This window comes from Ictidomys tridecemlineatus, chromosome 4 (assembly GCF_052094955.1).
Source record: "Ictidomys tridecemlineatus isolate mIctTri1 chromosome 4, mIctTri1.hap1, whole genome shotgun sequence".
Lineage (NCBI taxonomy): Eukaryota > Metazoa > Chordata > Mammalia > Rodentia > Sciuridae > Ictidomys > Ictidomys tridecemlineatus.
In genome coordinates this window covers 183,816,603-183,836,145 of record NC_135480.1, presented here as the reverse complement: position 1 = coordinate 183,836,145, position 19,543 = coordinate 183,816,603, and the positions used below count along the sequence as shown (strand labels likewise).

At 37.1% G+C, this 19,543-nt stretch overlaps 1 protein-coding gene across 1 annotated transcript in view; it reads right to left on the bottom strand.

The window, feature by feature from the left end:
* Window positions 1-1,066: 1,066 nt before the first annotated feature.
* Window positions 1,067-19,543, bottom strand: part of Slc44a1 (solute carrier family 44 member 1) — a 184,141-nt gene continuing 165,664 nt past the window's right edge. Inside the window, exon 16 of the mRNA XM_040286123.2 lies at window positions 1,067-2,633. Coding sequence (XP_040142057.1) covers window positions 2,619-2,633 — 15 coding nt within the window. The 3' untranslated portion in view covers window positions 1,067-2,618. The remainder of the gene's footprint in view (window positions 2,634-19,543) is intronic.

The window sequence follows — 19,543 nt, the reverse complement described above, 5'->3', positions numbered from 1 at the left end:
TATCTATTGTTATTTTCTGGAGTAAACCACTCTCCTAAGTACATAGCACCAGGAAATAATAGTGTCTGTGTGTTCTTTGATACTGCACTGCCTTCGATGTCAGGTTGAGATGGTTCTCTGTCAGCACTTCCTGGGAAAATAAGCCTCTTGAAATCCCTCTCTCATTCTGAAGGTCAATCTGTACTTTTCCATGACAAAACAGTCAGAGGCAGAAAGGTGACAGGAAGAACTAAAAGGGCAAAGTAGACAGGGTGTAATATTCTTTAATTAGAAAATGTAGCCCATTTCCGTCCATCTCATAGGCTACACCTTGACCTAGCAGCAGACAGGAAGGGAAATAGGATCCTTTCCAAGCTGAGGTAGAAAATGATGAGAGAACAATTCCAAGGAATGAAAGTAGGAGATGAAATTAATTGAATGAAGAGAGAAACCTTCAATGGCCAAATGCTGGGGAAGTATTAGGAAAACTTTAGAACATATACGAGATGGAAAAGTCTGCGGAAATAAAAAGTTATCTTTATGAAAAATACATAGCAATGTGAGAGAAAGCTCATGATATTACAGTTTTAAAAACAGCTAGAATTTTTAAAAAATACAATGGACAACATCTGTAGAAACTGATTAATACATTCATAATTGTTCTTTTGGCTAAGATCAGGTATCAGGTGTGAAATCTAAGCTTAGTTTCATGGTATCAAATATAGCATTGCTACGGTCTGAATATTTACGTCAAAATTCAGTTGTTGAAATCCTAACCCACAAAATGACGCTATTAAGAGCCTTTGTGAGGTGATTAGGTCATGGGGGTGGAGCTCTGAAGAATGGGATGGAAAGAAAGGAAGCCTCAGGAGGACCCTGGCTCTCTCCAGCACGTGAGGATGCAATAAGAAGGTACTGTCTATGAATCAGAGAACAGGACCTGACCAGACACTGAATCTGCTGCCAGCCCTTTGATCTAGCTCTTCCAGGTGTCCAGAACTTCGAGAAATAAGCTTCTGTTGTTTATTTACTACATGGTCTATGATATCATGTCATAGCAGCTTAAACAGACTAGGACAAACACCTGTAAGCATGTATTTGTATTTATTCTTCTGTTTTTCATAAAAGTGAATCGATGACAAGTCGGCTTTGAAATATATAAATTTACATATTAAATTTAAATTAATTTGGCATGATTTCCTCATGGTTAAAAAGAAAAGGGGCGGGGAGAGGGGGTTGAGAAAAGAGATTAGTAGAGATCAGACTGTCATGGTCTTTGAATTCCTGACCAAGGCGCTGGGATTTGAGTAAGTAGTATGTGGGAAGCCACTTACATGTTTATGAACCAAAAGTTATTTTAGGACACAATTTGGCAGGAGGAATAGGAAGGAAGTGAGTGGGAGGAGTCTGGGGTGAAGAGTTTAGGGGGACCAGGAGGCCCAGGTCTCTCCCTAGCCCCTTCCTTTCCCTAGTTAGATCCTTATAGCTCACAACCCCCACTCCACCACCACTACCACCACATCCATTAGAATATAGGGATTATCTAAGCGTTATAAATTTTTAAATAGTTTTCAGTCAAATGGAAAAAAAATAAGAAAAAGGTCTTAATGAAAATGGATGACTTTCTTCCGAAATCATTAAATTGGGAATTGGTAAAGTTTTTCTGAAAGGGCCATATAGTAAATATTTTATTCATGGTCTCTTGTTACAATTATGCAACTCTGCCACTAGAGAAGACAGTAGCCATAGGCAGTATATAAAGGATTGGGTGTGGCTGTGTTCCCATAAAACTTTATTTACAAAAATAGATTGGGGGCTGGATTTGACTCAGGCCATAAAAGAACATTAAGAATTATTTTGTTTAGAATATCCCTCTGTGATTCTTGTGCACCTCTACGGTCTCACTGATGCTCCCCTGAAGACACTTCCCACATATATACATCACCATCCCCACCCTTACTCAGAGAGGAAGTGATACCTGTGATGGTATTGTAGAGTAATTTTCTCTGAAACAATAATGAGTAAAGCAGAGTGTTAAAGTGTAGGAGCCTTGATTTGAATACTAACCCTGGCAACCTTGTGATCTCACCATAGCACACGAACTCTCTGAGCCTCCCGTTCCTTATGGGCAAAATGAAAATAATAGGCACAAATTTACAGAGCTGTTGTAAGGACTAAATGTATGTAGTGCACTCATCCTAATGCTTGGCCTGGAAAAGGCCCTGAATAAATAATAGCTGTTAACCCACATCAGCTCTATAAATAGTAGAGTCAAAGAGGACAGACCCAGCCTGCACCAAGAGAATTCCCTTGCAGATGCAGACTGTAGCAGTACTGGCACTAGATGGAATCTAGTGGAATCTAGAATGGAATCTCTAAACATGCACAAGATTAGAAGAGAAGTTTGAAGACACTGCTGCAAGGCAGATTATTACCAAAGCTTCTGGTTAATCATTTATTAGACTGCCCCCACTGCAGCAAATCCACTTGGCTGTTCATGGCTGGGGAACCTTGTCGCATGCCTCTGTTCAAGTAATAAGATCCTGCTCTTCATCCTCAGACGCTCCACAGCTGCTGAGTGGGAGAACCCAATGTAGACAGCCTCCTCTGAGTTCATTCTTCCGGTCTCATGAACCCAGTCATCTTCTCTTTAGCTGAAAACAAACACATCAAGCAAATGAATGCTTCTCTCCTAGGGGGACATGACAATGAGAATCAATCAGTAACCAGAAATAACGTGGGATAATCTTTAGACATTACGAAATGTAAGAAGGCTAAATGCATACACATACACACATACATGCCCCGATTAATAAATAAAAGGAATATCTGAGAGAGCCTGGGTTCAAGGCTTGATACTACTTCCTTATCAGCTGTGTAATGGTGGTCAAGGTATTTAACATCTGTGCCTACACTTCCCCAAGTATAAAACGAAGATAATCATGGTATGTTCCTTTAAGGATTAAATGCATTAATAAATACAAAGTGCTTAGAACAATGCCTGATACGTGGTAAGGAATGCTAGCGCCGGGTTCATCAGTATTGGTATCAGCATTATTCTTTAACAAAGAGATTTTTAGAGGCTGAACCATGAATCAAATTTGAAGCTATTCTGAAGATTCTGTGGTACTCTCAAAGACCCAAACCTGAAGTCCAAACAAAACTCTGGGTTTTTCACTCCTGTAATTCAGTTAGCCGTGGGACAAGTCAAACCAGGATAATGGGTGTTCCCATAGTTAAGGTCAATTCATGGAACAGTGACTGAGTAAACTAACTGAAGATAATAATGATTCTGTGGTTTTGCAGAAGGATATCCTGAATCTTAGGAAATACACACTGAAGTATTTAGAACGGAAGGGCCACGATGTATGTACATTCTGCTCAAGGGATTTAAAAGTGGGGGAGGGGTAGGCAGAGAGAGATGGGAAAAGAAGATGCAAATGAAAGAAAATGAATGTCTAACAATAGGTGTGACTCTATATCACCTGGTGTTCTGTGAACCATTCTTATTTAACAGCTTTTCTATAAACTTGAGATAATTTTCTTTTCATGATAATTTTCTTTTTTTAATAACTTGTTAAAAAACTCATTAGGATGGGTTAACAATGAAAGAAGTGTAGACTCAGCTTGACTTTCAAGTAAGCATGGGGCCACTGCAGGACAAGAGGTGACCAGATAGTTCTGACCAGGCAGTGCCAGGAGAGCTCAGACGTGGAACAAGAGAATATGAAGTAGTTCAGTGATTCAATTATCTAATGATGTCAGGCTAAAATCTCCAGAGGCATCCGTCTCCATAACAGGCTCTGTTTATTCAGGGTTAATGTTGAAATTTTATTTTTAAATTCCACGTACTGCCTCTTTGCTGATCCTCCTACCTCAGATTTCTTTCCAACATCATTCCATTTGGCAAACTGCAGATAGAATCAATCCCTAACCCATTGCTTTTACTATATCAGTTCCTCACCAGGGACATTACAATGATTTCCTATTTTCTACAATACCTCATCTAAATGGTGCTATGTTATTAGTTTTATGTTTGATAATTTTACATATTTTGACTTGCAGTTTCAACTTTTATGATTCTTATTCCCCCTGACCATTGAAAATAACAGGTCCTATAATTAGACTGACATTCAATACTGGTTGTTGCTTAGTTAGGGTCACACGGCTGGACTCTAGGCTTATGCCAAAGTTGTGATTTGACTGAGATTGAGATAAAAGTTCTTTATTCTTTTTTTTTAATTTAAATTAACTTTTATTTTAGAGTAGTTTCAGGCTTGCAGAAAATTTACAAAGATAATATAGAAAGCTCCCATGTACCCTACACATGGTTACCCCTGCTGTTAACTTTTGACATCACTAAGACAACTAGTGGACCAACAGTGTTGGAGAGCTGTTAACTGAGTTCCATACTTTATTCAGATTTCGTCAGTTTTCCACCATGTCCTTTTCTGTTTCAGGCTCCCATCCAGAAGACCATATTACATCTAGCTTTCCTATTTTCAAATTTAAAAATATGTAAAAAACCAAATGCTACACTTAAAAATAAGACACTTTGATGCTCTATCTTTTCCTCTTCCCTTGAACATGAAAAAATTCACAACATACTCCAGCTCATCCCAAGGAATGATTAGAACACTCATTTCCAGGATTCCTGAGTTTTCTTTGGGTCAGTCTCTTTGAGAGTTCAAAGTCTCTTCCTGGACTCAAAGTCCAAGGCTACATCTAATGAGCCGGTCCAAGACACTTTTATTTCCTATAGAGTATAAAAGACTTCTGTACACAGCAACTCATATGGAGATTCCTGGAATCTCCTATTTGACACAAACACGCAGCGCTAAAATGAGCGTTCACTAACTACCTAAGGAAAGTACTTCAGTAACATCCCTTCAGGCATGATTCATACCTCAGGGGCCAGGAATAGTAAAATGCACCCTCTGGGAACTATGGCATCAACTGCCTTCATACTGCCAGCTACTTTTCTCTGGTCTGGTCACAGGCAGGCATTTTATTCACCTGCTTAGAGATTCAGAGAGCTAATTAACAGATGAGGTCTAATCGGCTTTTCTAGCCTCTGATTCTGGATCTGCATGCCTTCTCATATCCGCCTGTTTCTCTGCATGGCTAGAATAAGTTCATCTCACCAAGGGATCCTGTTTCTCCTACCAGAAGTGAAGAATCAAATATAAGTTCCTGTAAAGGATGAAGAGTTACACAGCTTTCAGAAAAATTTACATATTTTTCAAAGTGGCAACATCTTTTTCCAAATGAAATGCTTGGTATAAAATTTTAAACAGGCAATGTAGGACTTTCATCAATTCTATGTTTTGATGCTTCCACCAAGTATTTGAAAACACAATACAAAATCCAAGGGCTTTTTGAAAAAAGAAAAAAATGTATTCATAAGTGTACCATCCTCACCACACTTATTTTCAATTTTATGACTTCTTGTTCATGTTTGGCTATACTATGCATTCTATTTGCCTCACATTATCCTGTAAACCTATCCTACATTTGTATTTTCAGTGTATTTTTAGTGTTCACATAATATTCCATTAAGTGTATGTATAATCATTTAAACATTTCACTAATGTGCTGTATGAGGGCAAAGATAAGTGTCTTTTTTTTCCTCACCACTGTACACTCAGCATTTAATGGAGGGAAAGTAGATATTCATGACATATTTGAAGAAAAAGTGAACTTCAATGGCTTTGAATTCTTATTCTCATGTATTATTATTATTATTATTATTTTTAATATTTATTTTTTAGTTCTCGGCAGACACAACATCTTTGTTGGTATGTGGTGCTGAGGATCGAACCCGGGCCGCACGCATGCCAGGCGAGCGCGCTACCGCTTGAGCCACATCCCCAGCCCTCATGTATTATTTTTAATGTGTCCTACTTTTTTTGGTTACTTACTCTTTCTTGGCCACCTTTTGATTAAAAAACAAACAAACAGAAAACATCGATCAGTTTTCTTTGATTGTGATCTTGGCATGACTGGTACAATTCCATGGAAAGCCTTTGCATATCTGAAATGTCTTTGTCCTACCCTCGCATGTATTGCATAGCTTGGATAGACAGAGAATTCTGTGATGGAAATTATGTCCCTTCAGAAATGTGAAGGCAACATCCCAGGACTCTTTTGAGAAGGCCGATGTCATTCTGACTCTTGATACTTTTTTGTATGTAACATCCCCTACTCACACAGCACCATCACCCTTCTCACTGTCTCTGTCTTCCTGGAAGGTTTGCCCAGGTGTTTCGAGATAACTTGATGACACAATTGGTATGGGTCTATATTCACCTATTCATCTAGGCAATCAGTAGGCATTTTTTTTTAAAGAGAGAGAGAGAGAGAGAGAGAGAGAGAGAGAGAGAGAGGAGAGAAAGAGAGAGAGAGAGAGAATTTTTTAATATTTATTTTTCAGTTTTCGGTGGACACAACATCTCTATTTTTATGTGGTGCTGAGGATTGAACCCAGTGCCCCGCGAATGCCAGGTGAGCGCGTTACCGCTTGAGCCCAGCCCCAGGCTTTTTTTTTTAATATCTATTTTTTAGTTGTAGTTGGACACAATATCTTTATTTATTTTTATGTGGTGCTGAGGATTGAACCCAGGGCCTCATCAGTGGCCATTTTTAATCTAGAAGTTCATGTCTTTCATTTATGAAAGCTTCCCTTTTCCTGAATTACGTCTCCTAGATTCTCCCATTTCCTCTCTTCTTGCTTCTCCTGTGCTGCCTCTTATATCCTCCACCTCTTCATGCCCCTCCTCCTTGTTTTGATGGTGAATTACTTGGAATGGATCTTCAACTTCATCTGAGACATTTCATCAAATTCATCTTCCAAACCTTCTCATGAGCTTTACATTTTTTTTCCTTTTTAATTTTTGAATTGTAGATGAACTCAACACCTTAAGTTCACTTATTTATTTTTATATGGTGCTGAAGATGGAACCCAGTGCCTCACACCTGCTAGGCAAGCGCTCTACCACTGAGCTACAGCTCCAGTCCCTCATTTTTAATTTTTGAGAGCTCCTTTTTGTTTTCATAAAATTCCTCTCAAATAGCCAAGTATTTTCCCTCGAGTGGAATTAATAATTTTTAAAAACATTTTCTTTACCTTGCAATCTATTTCCCCCAAGTTGTCTTATTCTTCTTTTCTTCTTTGTTTTGGTCTTTCGTAGTAGAGACTTGCCTCAAGGATCTGGTCGTTTTTATTTAAGAATAGGACCACTAAAATTAACTGGAAGTTTTTTATTTGTTGGTAAATTTGGTCATTGAAATAGTTCCCTACAGGTGACATGACTGAGTCTTAGTTGGAGCCCCCGCCCTACCCCATACACCTATTTTGGTGTTTTCTTGGGCTAGTCAGATTCTCCAGAGAATGATTTCCTAATCTCCCACTCAATGGGTAAAGGTATCATTGCTAGACTTCGGGGAAGTAGGAGTGGGGAGAAGGCCTCTTCTACTTTCAGGCTTCCACTTAATCCCCTTGACGTAATATGGTCCCCTATTTCTGATGCCTCCCCAAGTCCTGCTTTATCCTCTTTAGAGAATATTCTCTAGTCTGCTGAAGATGACAAATGGTATTTGCCTGACTGTACAGAATAGGGGTATGGTAGCTAGAAAATGATTTTTTAAAAATGCTTTTTAAAAAATGCTTTTTAAAGTTTAGTTATAGCTTAAACACAGTAAAAACATAAAAACTATGGCTATTTCAGGCTCTCTGGTACCATATACGGGAAGAAAGATATCAATCTTGGGTTGTTACAGAAGCCCATTTGTCAACATAGCTTTGGTCTCTAAAGACAGAAAGACAGTTTTCAATCCAGAAAATAATTTGTTTTCGTACCCCTTGTTATAGCCTGCTTGTTAACAATCTAATGTCATTGTAGGTAAGTCTGCACTTTAGGTAAGTTTTAAGCAATTCCCCACCTCTAACCTTCTACAAAGCAGAACAGAAAGACAGCATTTTATTATACACCAATAATGTTTATTATCTTTAACAAGGTGTGGCCTACAGAGATCGTTGGCCTACTAGTTAATTATTGACAAAGAGAAGGGCTGTAAATTAACCATTCCAAAACTAGAGCCACTGTTGTTCTGGACCTCTTAAAAAAAGTAATTTCATATAATCAGTTTACTATTTTGGTGACTTGTTGCAAATTGTTTATGTTATAAGTATGCAAGGAAATAAAAATCCTTAAATCCTTTATTTTGTGCATCACAGACAGGTAAGTCTTCTGCAATTTAGGTAAGTTTTATGCAATTCCCCACCTCTAACCTTCTACAAAGCAGAACAGAAAGACAGCATTCAATAATATCTCCTCAGATGAATTTAAGGGTGATGAGATGGGTCTATGGAGTTATTCCCACCCTAAAATTACTAGGTTTTGAATTCTTTTAGTCAAGCTCAATGGACTTGAATTTGGGCTTGTATTTAAAGAGTGTTTTAGAGCTCCATCTTCTTTTCAGGTGCAAACCCCTTATAGTCCTCAATCTCCTCCCCATACCAGTATACAAGAAACAAGCATGAACTGATGTAAGAGTATAATTTTGGAGCTTGTTAGAGAGTAAAATACACTTATTCAAGAACCCAGATAATAAATATAAAGCAATGAAATAGAACTGTGAGTCCAGAAATAAACCCATTCATCTGTGGTCAATTGGTTTTGACCTTGACAAGGGTGTCAAGACTATTGAATGGAGGAAAAAAAAAATCTTTCAATAAAGGGTAATGGGACAACTGGATATTTACATGCAAAAGAAGAAAGTTGGGTACCTACCTCACTTTATATACACCATACATAAAATTAGCTCAAAAAGATCAAAGACATAAATTCCCAGACTAAAACAATAAAACTCTCCGAAGAAAATTTAGGGCTAAAGCTTCATGACCTTGGATTGAACAATGTTTTCTTAGATATGACAACAAAGGCGTAAGCACCCCAGGAAAAGATAAATAATTTGACTTAATCAAAATTTAAAAAACTTTCATGCTTCAAAGAACACTATTGAAAGAAAAAAAAGATAACCCACAAAATGGGAGAGAATACTTGCAAATCATATATCTGTTAAGGGTGTAGTGTCCAGAATACAGAATATGTAAAGAATATTTACACTCAACAAGAAGAAGACAACCCAATTAAAAAAACAACAACAAAAGGTCTTGAATAGACATTTATCCAAAGAACAGTTAATAAATATATGACAAGGTACTTAATATCATTGGTTATTAGGAAAATGCCAACCAAAGCCACAATGAAATACTACTTCATAACTACTAGAGAGGACATGATAGAAAAGATGGGAAATAATACAAGTTGTCAAGGACATAGAGAAATTGAAATCCTACCATTGCTATTTGCAGCTGCTGTGTAAAACAATTTGGCAGTTCCTCAAAAGGTTAAACATAGAGTTACATCTAACCTAGCAATTCTACTCTTAGATATGTCCCCAAGAGAACTAAAATCACACATCTCACCAAAACTTACACATGAATGTTCACAGTATTATTATCCATAATAGCTAAATGATGCAAACAACTTGAAGTATCCACCAACTAATGAATAAAAATACAAAATATGGTGTATCATGCAGTGGATTATTATTCAGCCATAAAGAAGAATAGACTACTGGTATATACTACTGTATTCGTCTGTTTTTTTGTTGCCAATAACACAATACCACAGACTGAATATGTTTTCATGAAAGGAGTTTTATTTTGGCTCATGGTTCTGGAGGTCCAGGTTGAAGGACCACATCTGGTGATGGCTGCTGTCAGTCCACGACATCACGTGGCAAGAGACAGAGAGTGTCTATATGTGTTTTGTCTTCTCTGGTTTCTCTTTGCTTACAAGGCCCCTGATATTTAATCATGGGGGCTCCATCCTGACTACTTTTCTGATCCTAATCACCTCCCAAAGGCCCCATCTCCAAACATCATAGTCAGATCACCTCTCCTCTTTATCTCTCACAATGGGGATTAGTTTTCAACATATGAACCCTTGGGGGATACACTCAAACCATTCAAACCATTGCAACTACAATATGGTTGAACTTTGAAAACATTATGCTAACTGAAAGAAAACAGGCAGAAAAACAGTTTATGCGCTATGTAATTCGATTTTCATGAAATGTTCAGAATAGGCAAATTTATAGAGAAATAAGGAGGATTAGCAGTTGCCAGGTACTGGGTAAGGGAAATAGGCATTGGCCACTAAAAGGCATAGGGTTACTTTTTTTGGGGTGCGAATGTTATGGAGTGTGGGGTCATGGTTGCATAGCTTTGTGAATGTGCCAAAAAATACAAGTTGTTCACGTTAGAATGGTGAATTACGTCTCAGTTTTTAAATACACTATGAAAAACTTCAGTGAAAAAGTTTTTGTCATTGATTTCCACATGACAAGACCTATAATTAGGATTCATACACATTAGAGGACACAAAAGACTTAAATACAATTAAAGGTAGCAAAGTTCTCCATGGGAAGAATAATAATTTCAAACATTATTTTTTTTCCATAATTAATTTATGTAATGAAGAGTCTTCTACGTTATTTCACAGAAATCTTCTTTGACAGGCAACAATAGTTAATAAGTGGTTTTATATATCAAAGGGTAATAGGTGCTAATGTAGAAAACCAAAGGATATTAGCCTAGACCAGGAATGTAGTGATGGAGTTACTGAATTCTGTAAGTAGTTCGGGGAACACCTCTGGGATGGGCTACATTTGTGCTGAGCTCTGAAACAACTGAGGGCAGACATCTGTGGAAGCAAACCACAGGCTGAGGTATGCCTGGTACAAATATGGAAAAGCCAGGGTCCAGGTGATCCTATGGCTAGAGCAAGGAGAGTGGCAGGGAATGAGTTGAGAGCAGTCATAGGCAGGTGGGTAGGAGATGGACCCTGTGGAGACTTTGCATTTTGATCTCAGTGAGGTGGCGAGATGCTGGAGAGTTCTGAGCAGAGGAGTAATGAGACCCCATTTGGGTTTTAAAGGATCACTCTGACTCCTGTGTTGAGAATAATGTGTAATGGGACAAAATTGGTACTACATGACAAATTACTAGACTGTTGAATTTTTTTTAGGCAAGGGATAAAGGATGAAGGCAGTGGAGGAAGTGAGAAGTGATTGGGTTATGGATCTCTGTGAAAAAAAAAAAACAGTCTACTACATTACCCGATGGGCAGAATAAGGGGTGTGAGAGAAAAAAGTAAGATTAAGGATGAACACAAGGTTTCATTGTCAGCAAACGGGAAGGCAGGGTGGCCAGTTACTGAGAGTGGAGTTTGCTTGGGAATATTATGTCTGACATCCGTATTAGAAATCCAAGTGGAGACAGCAGGTAGGCAACTATGAAGGCTTGAAGGGAATCTAAATTTCATCTGGAAACTAAGAGGCAAAAGTTGCTAAGTAAAATTTCAAAATGTAAATGAATGCAGGGCATTGCCTTTACAGATGATGACGTGCAATCTAAAATTACAATAAACAAAATGGAAAAGAAAGAAACAGTTCCTCAGGTCCTCTCTGCACTTGCAGCTTTAAGTGCTGATGTTTTTGCTATTTTTGATAAGCCCTAAATCTTGGATGCTGACTCATAACCTTGTTAAGATGAGCACTTTTTCCAATGGAAAATCTTGTTTTCCCTTGATGTACATAATCATTGTTCAAAAAATTAAATCAATGCAGACTACTACCTTTCCAAGTTTTGAGATAGTCTGACCTTAATATCCTTCCAGGTCTTTCTTCCAAGGCAAGATGTGAATTGTGTGCCCTGTGGATGTGGTTGTGTATAACTCAGCTGTGAGTGCACTAAGCGGAGGTCCACCCTGTGGAGGTGTGAATGCAGCTTTGTTTTAGTTTTCAATTATATTCCCAAGTAATTCACTAAAGATTTGAAGTGAATGCTTTCTACACCATTTGTAGAATAACTTTATTAATATCATAGTCACTGTCATAGCAGCTGATGTATACTCACTGTGATGTTTCCTGGGCAGCTCACTCCTTGCTAACTGTCCCACATGCATCCTTCAATGGAACTGACCCTAAAATCACCCTTTTATGGGTGGAAAAACTGAGGATGAAATGGACTGAGTAATTTGCTCACAACCGGAAAAAAACAGTAGTGCCAGGATCTGAACCCAGATGTGGCCAATCACAAAGCCCCAACTCTTAATTGGTAGACTTCTTGGAATATTAAGAATCTATACCATATGATAAAACATCTCCACAAATCAACAGGGGAAGGGATAAAATTACTTAATAACTAGGCCTCACTCATCATATGATCAATTATTTCCAGCTAATAACACATAAGGAAAGTGAAAGTAAGGGAAACGAAACTATTAAAAATACAATATAAATTCTTAACTTATTTTTTAAAAAGAAAAACTTTGCTGAACTGAGGATACAGCTCAATGGTAGAGTGGCTTGCCTAGTGTGTATGAGGCCCTGAGTCCAAGACCCAGCACCCCTGAAATAAATAAATAAATAGAAGAAAAAAAATTTTAAATAAGAGAAAATATAGGAAAGTATTTTAATGATTTGAGGGTTAACAAGGCTTTTGAAGTAAGAAAAAGAGGGTTTGTTATGTTTTTTAAAAATGAACATATTAATAATCATGTTAAAAATCATAACAAAAATAAGTCTCACTAAAAGTCAATTTCTTTTTACCCAATAAGTCATTTAGATTCCAGAAACATATACTTAACAAAAGAGGTACAGAGATAAACAAAGATTTCTACACAAGGATAATCACTGTAGCAGAAACAACCCCTTAATTTTTTGAAGAAATTGCTAAATTCAATAATAGGGGAATGACTGAATAAAATAAAGAACATTTTAATGAAAAATATTATAAATCTATGAGTCCTGATTTCAAGAAACTCTTAATAATAACATGAGGAATTTCACATATTAGGTTTATTAAAGAAACAGAAGATATAAATTTTTAAATATATTTTATTTCCTCTAACTTTTTATGTTTAGCATTTCCCGAATTAAGGAAGAGATACTAGGCAGATACACACATGAAGGAATTATGACAGAGCATGAAAATAGTTATTATTTAGCAATTATAAGAATATGACTATTTTGGGGGGGCTGGGGTTGTGGCTCATTGGTAGAGCGCTCGCCTAGTATGTGCGAAGCACTGGTTCAATCCTTAGCACCACATAAAAATAAATAAATAAAATAAATAAATTATTTTTTTTAGCTGTCCAACTACAGCTTAAAAAACAAAAAAAGAATGACTATTTTTTTACATGTATATTTTGGGCTCTCTCTGTCTCTCTCTCATTCTTTCTTTCTTTCAAGACAGGGTCTTGCTAAATTGCTAAGGGTTTTGCTCAATTGCTGACGCTGGCTTTGAGTTTGCATTTCTCCTGCCTCAGCCTCATGAGCCACTGGGATTATAGGTGTTTGTCACCACATCTGCCTTTGGGTTGTATTTTTAACTTTATTGTTGTGATTGTTAATTTTTATTATCCACAATGAATTAAGTGATTTTCTAAATCCATCCATCCATTTATTTATTTATATTAGATCTTTATGGTTATACATAGTAATTGGGTTCATCCTGACAAACACAGACATGCATGGTACATTTATTTCTGTATAGTCATTTTATTTACTTATTCATTTATTTACTTATTTGTCAATCTATCCATATAATAATTCATGTAAGAAGATTGAGTTTGAATTGGGCTGTGGAAGATAATAAATATGACTTTGACAAATTATCAATCTTCTCTAGCCTCTTTTCTCATCCACAAAATGGAAAGAGTAATACCTGATCTGCAAGACTACATGATGTAATGTACACAGAAAACTCTGCATGATGACTCACTGTTAAAAGGCATTCAAGAAACAGCAGTTGGTATTATTTGATTATTGTTAGTTTTTAAAGTGGAAAAAGATTTAAGAAGCAAAGAAGTGGGCTGGGGATGTGGCTCAAGTGGTAGCGTGCTCGCCTGGCATGCATGTGGCCTGGGTTTGATCCTCAGCACCACATACAAACAAAGATGTTGTGTCCGCCGAAAACTAAAAAATAAATATTAAAAAATTCTCTCTCTCTTAAAAAAAAAAAAAAAAGCAAAGAAATAATGAGGAACTGAAAATGTGTGGTCAGGAGGATTATCTTTAAATAATGTCAAAACAAGAGCTATAAAATATGTTACATTTTTGTAACCTAAAGTGAGTGCCAGTGTCAACGTATATCAAAGATCAAATCCCAAACCAAACACTGTTAGGAATAATGCAATGCTCTGGGTAACCCCAGCAGTGTCCAAAGATGTTTAGTAACTCTCACATTGCCACCTTGTGGAATTAGTGACACATTACATATCCCACGGAGATTTTGAAGCAAAATATATAGAAAGGCTAAAATATACAAATATTCATGTTAAAGATAGTATTTAATACAGCGAGATCATATGTAAATCGATCAAGCCCATATTCATTTTTTTAAAGTAATTTTCTTTCATTATAGAAAGTGGTTTTATAGGAAATTGGCAAATAATAATCACCATAATCCTATCACTGCAATAACATCATTTAAAAATTATTTTTATTTCATCCCATTTTATTTTTAAGTTAATATAATATTGTTAGAATTTTTCATGCTATTGAATTCTTCATAGTGATTTTTGATGACTGTATGACACTGTATCGAATGGATGTGCCAGACCTTGACTCAATAGTCCCTTAATGTTGGACATCTAGACTGCTTCCAACCAAAAGGACCCTATTTTGATAGTTACTGTTTAGGTAGATATTAACCTACTTAGTCTTAAAATTAAAATGTGTGATTACAAAGGTGTTATTAGTATTTTAAAAGATAAGCAAAAATAAGAAAACAAACTACAGTCACAGTTTCCCAACCCAGATAACTACTTTAACACCCTGAAGATATTTTACAACATATAGAGTATATGTTGACTTTGTTTTATCCTGGGGACTGAACACAGGGCCTTGTTCATGCTAAGCAAGTGTTCCACCACAGAGCTACACCCTCAGCCCTTTTTATTTTATTTTGAAACAGCTTCTCACTAAGTTGCGCAGGCTGGTCTTAAACTTGTGATCCTCTTGCCTCAGTCTCCCAAGTAGCTGGGATTATAGGTGTGCACCACCACATCTGGTTTATATTGATATCTTAAAACAAAAGTTGGATTATATTACTAGAACATGCCTTTTTCATTTTAAATTATATTACATATAACTTTTTGTCAGTTATGTCTATTGAAAGCATTATTTATTGACTAAATCATATTTCATTATATAGATTGAATATTTTCTTTCAGTACTGGGGGTTGAACCCAGGGCCTTGGGTGTTAGGTGATCACTCTACCACTGAGCTACATCCCCAGCTCCAGTCCTTGTTATCTAGATTAGTTAATGCACACATAAAATGATGCAGTGCACAGTACTAAGCTCTGATTTATTCATTGTTGAAAACAGTGTTTACAATATGATGGGGGAAATAGGCATTATATAAATAAACAGGGGAAAATACATAAGCATAAATTTTGGTTAAACACCATGAAGAAAACAGGATACTATGAGAGAAAATAACAGGGATATACAAGTTGGTTGCAGAAAGTCTGAGGGAAAAGAGGAAATTTGGACTTCAAGGATGAAGAATTGGAATAACATTTTAGATAGAGGATGCAGCATATTTGAAAGACCTCAGGTAGAAAAATTCTTAGTAAATGGTCACTGTGGCTACCATGGTGAGGCTGGGACAAGTGAAGCTGAAGGCCTTCTGTGCCCTCATAAGGTGTATTATGTTTTAATCTGTGGGAGTAACATAATGAATGATGGTTTAGAAAGCTCACTCACCTGTTATGTGTTGGAGAATGGAGTGAGAGGCAAGAGTGGTGGTGGGGAGACTAGTTAGGTGAATACTGCAATAATCCAAATGAGATGATGGGGGAATGAATCAGGGTAGACTTAATGGATAACTCAAGATATAAAGGAGTCATATCTTACATTGGAGGGGGGAAGTTGGTTAGTCCTAATAGTTAGCAGTGGATACTGCATCAAGATGGCTGCTAATATTTATGGGCTCTGAGGTAAGAGGAAAAATAGAAAACCCCACCCCTATTCTCTCCTCACCCCTTGCTCTAGCCCACACGGTGAGGGGTCTCACTTGTGAACACCTGAGCTCTCAGATCCATGCTTTATCCACATCACCTACCATAGCCACAGCTAGAATCTGCTCAGGAGGAAGTTCCTAAGAGACCATTTCATGCCTTGTCTAGGGGAGAGGGAAATTCTAGGATCCTGGGCTTCCGGAATGTGAACTTAGGCTTTAGGTGGGCACATTCCCTAGCCCCATGTGTATAATTAGCTATGTGTATAATTCATAAATGAATTTTATATTTAGACTTGGGTCCCATTCTCAAGATATCTTTTCTTGCCCATGGAAGGAGATTGGAAAGAAGAGGACAAGAGCAGAGATCCTACTGTTCGGGATCTAGAGGTGGGTACTGATTGCAGCTCATTAGCATTAGATGTGAAAAATATCTTAAGTCATCCATGCAGTATTGCACATATGTTGAATATATGTGAACCGATATTATTATTTTCTTTTTCTCTATGGCTCTCAGTTCAATTTAACCTACCATGTATTTGGTGGAGTCAACTCCCTCTTAACTGGCTACTTGGACAACATGTTTCCTTCTGTATCCCCAGTAAGTGAACCCTTACAATTAGTAATACCTTCTTTATACGTGGTCTTTTAGGCTTGGTGGCATTTAATGCCCACTGTAATACATCTGTATCTTCCTGTATACTTTGGAGAATGATAAGACTTGGAATGACATGTTGAAAAAGACAGGGAGAAATTTAAGAATAAATCTAGGTTTCCAGTTTGAGCAGTTTGTTCAACAATGGTACTATCTGCTGAGATAGAAAAAGCTGGTGTAGATGGAACACAACCCATTCATCCAGTTTCCTATTCTTGGACACTTGGGTTGTTTGTGTTATAACTAGGAAAAATACTCTGATTTGTAGCAAAATCACATCACTAATTTCTAAACAGTTTCTGGGTAAAGAACAGGAGTGCCAAATGACTCTGTTTTTTAAAAAAGTATTTATATTTTCTAGTTGTCAATCTACCTTTATTTTGTTTATTTATATGCAGTGCTAAGAATCAAACCCAGTGCCTCGTACATGCCAGGCAAGCACTCCCACCACTGAGCAACAACCCCAGCCCACCAAATGACTTTTAAAGGAGCTGTTAACATTAAGCTAATGCTAATATTGGGATAGATTTGAATATTTGAGTTCAAACTCTCCATTACTCCCACTTCCCTTCTATCCTATGTTTTCTTTGACCATTCAAAAATAAAACTTTTGTTAAGTACCTACCATATCTTATACAAGGTCTGACATAAATCTACCTTTGCTCCTTGTTGGGAGATGACTGGGGAAAAGAAAGGGCTGAAGTGTTGAATTTGGATGACTTGGATATCTGACCCATAAACTTGTTTGGCATTGAATATCAGGCCAAAATTTTTAAAAAACTGAATTTTTTTCTTCATTCAGGTTGGTGATGTCACTCTAAGAATTTAAAAGAAATAAAATGCTCACTTTTGTGTATACTACAAATAGGACGCTGAGATTAGGCTTCGCCCCAAACAATTTTGATTTAGAGGGTACCATTTTATAGCAAGTCTTTAGAACATTATGCAAATTTTGTCCCTTAACCAATGGCCACATCAACCTGCCAGTCCATGAGGCAGGACACTGCTCTATTCAGGGGTTTGTCTCATGGCTCCTGATAGAGAAGGATGGAGCAGGAGACCCAAGGTCAAGGCAGGAGTCCTTCAGTGTGAGGGTCCTTTTTGGCACAGTAGCACAAGCTCCTAACCCTTTATTTGAGAGTAAATCTTATACTTCTTGACTTGAGTACCTAATTTGCCAGCTGTTAACTCTGACCTTGAGGAAAAGAAGGAGTGAGCAAACTTCTTTACCTTTGTAACTCGTGAGAGTCCAACCTAACTACAAAATTGCTCTGCTCTCACTGGTGCTTAGTGGAAGATGTGAGCATGAACAGCAAGCACCATGTTTACTGCTCTCAGGAGTCCAAAGTCATAGGAAGACTTAGACCTTTGCAATGCTGGAAAATAATGATCGTGCATCCATGTGTTCAAAGAATCGAAAGAAGATTCCTGGAATATTGTGAACCTAATGCAAGACTTGATTATGAGTGTTGCTGCTACTCTAAACATATCTATCTATTGTGCAAGCTCCTGTGATCAAGAATGGCTACAGTTAATGACTGGGGCTGTCATGCTTACTTAAGTAATTAAATTTCTTGGGTCTCTGAGTTGTGCTCCCGTTTTTAAAATGGGAACAACTTTATGTCTTGTGATTCTTATAAGAAAGTAAAGAGATAATTCACATAAAGCCCTTACCATAGTACCATTTTGCATATTTTGGACATGATAGCTGTTCCTGAAGCAATGTATGCTATTCCAGTAATCCAATTCATAACATAGTAATGCATTTTATCATATTGCATATTTGAAAACTAGAGGAACCATTTCCAGGTTATATTTGTAATGAAAAAAAAAAACCAGTAATTTTAAAGTGAAACACTTCTTAAAAGGCTTAACATCTTCCTTTATAAAACTACATGTTGAGCACCCCTAATCTAAAAATCTGAAATCCAAAATGCTGAGGACTGACATCATGTCACAAGTGGAAAACTTCATATCTGACTTTATGTGATGGGTCACAGTCATAATTCAGGGACACTAAAGACACTTTCAGGCTGAGTGTGGTGTGGTGTCCCTGTAATCTCAGCAACTCAGGATGCTGAGATAGGAGGATCTATCAGCCTCAGCGAGTTAGTGAGATCTTGTCTCAAAATAAAAAAATGTGAAGGGCTGGAGATGTAGCTTAGTAGTAGACTACTACCTCAGGGTTCAACCCTTCAATTCTCCCTCCCACAAAACCAAACAAGTTGCAGGCTATGTGTATAATTCATAAATGAATTTTATATTTAGACTTGGGTTTCCATTCCTGAGATATCTCATTAAGTATATGTGAATATTCCAAAATTTTGAGAATCTGAAATCTGAAACACTTGTTCTAAGCATTTTAGATAAAAGATACTTAACCTAGATATGAAGTGGTCAAACCTTTGTAACTCTAGATATTTGTTAGCTTTTTCACAAAATTATACTGTAGATCTGCCTCTTTCTGAATGGGCTCTTGCAGAGCCTTGCTCAGTTGGCTACTGAAGCAACACAACGGCAGACTTATCTAAACCATTATTTTTAGATAAGCATGGCGTTGACTTGTAATGAATTCAATTTTCTGGCACTTTGTAGACTTCCATAGTTTGGAAGTTAAAAAAAGACATCTAAAAAAAGATGCTTGTTTCCCAGTAAAAGAAGAGTCTTTGTAACTTTCCTCATACCCCACCATGCATGTATGTCTCTGGGACAAATGAAAGAATGTTGTAATGTCAACTTTCCATGCCCAATATGAGACCAACATTTGTAAAATAATAATAATAATAATAGTCACAGGTGACCCTGACATT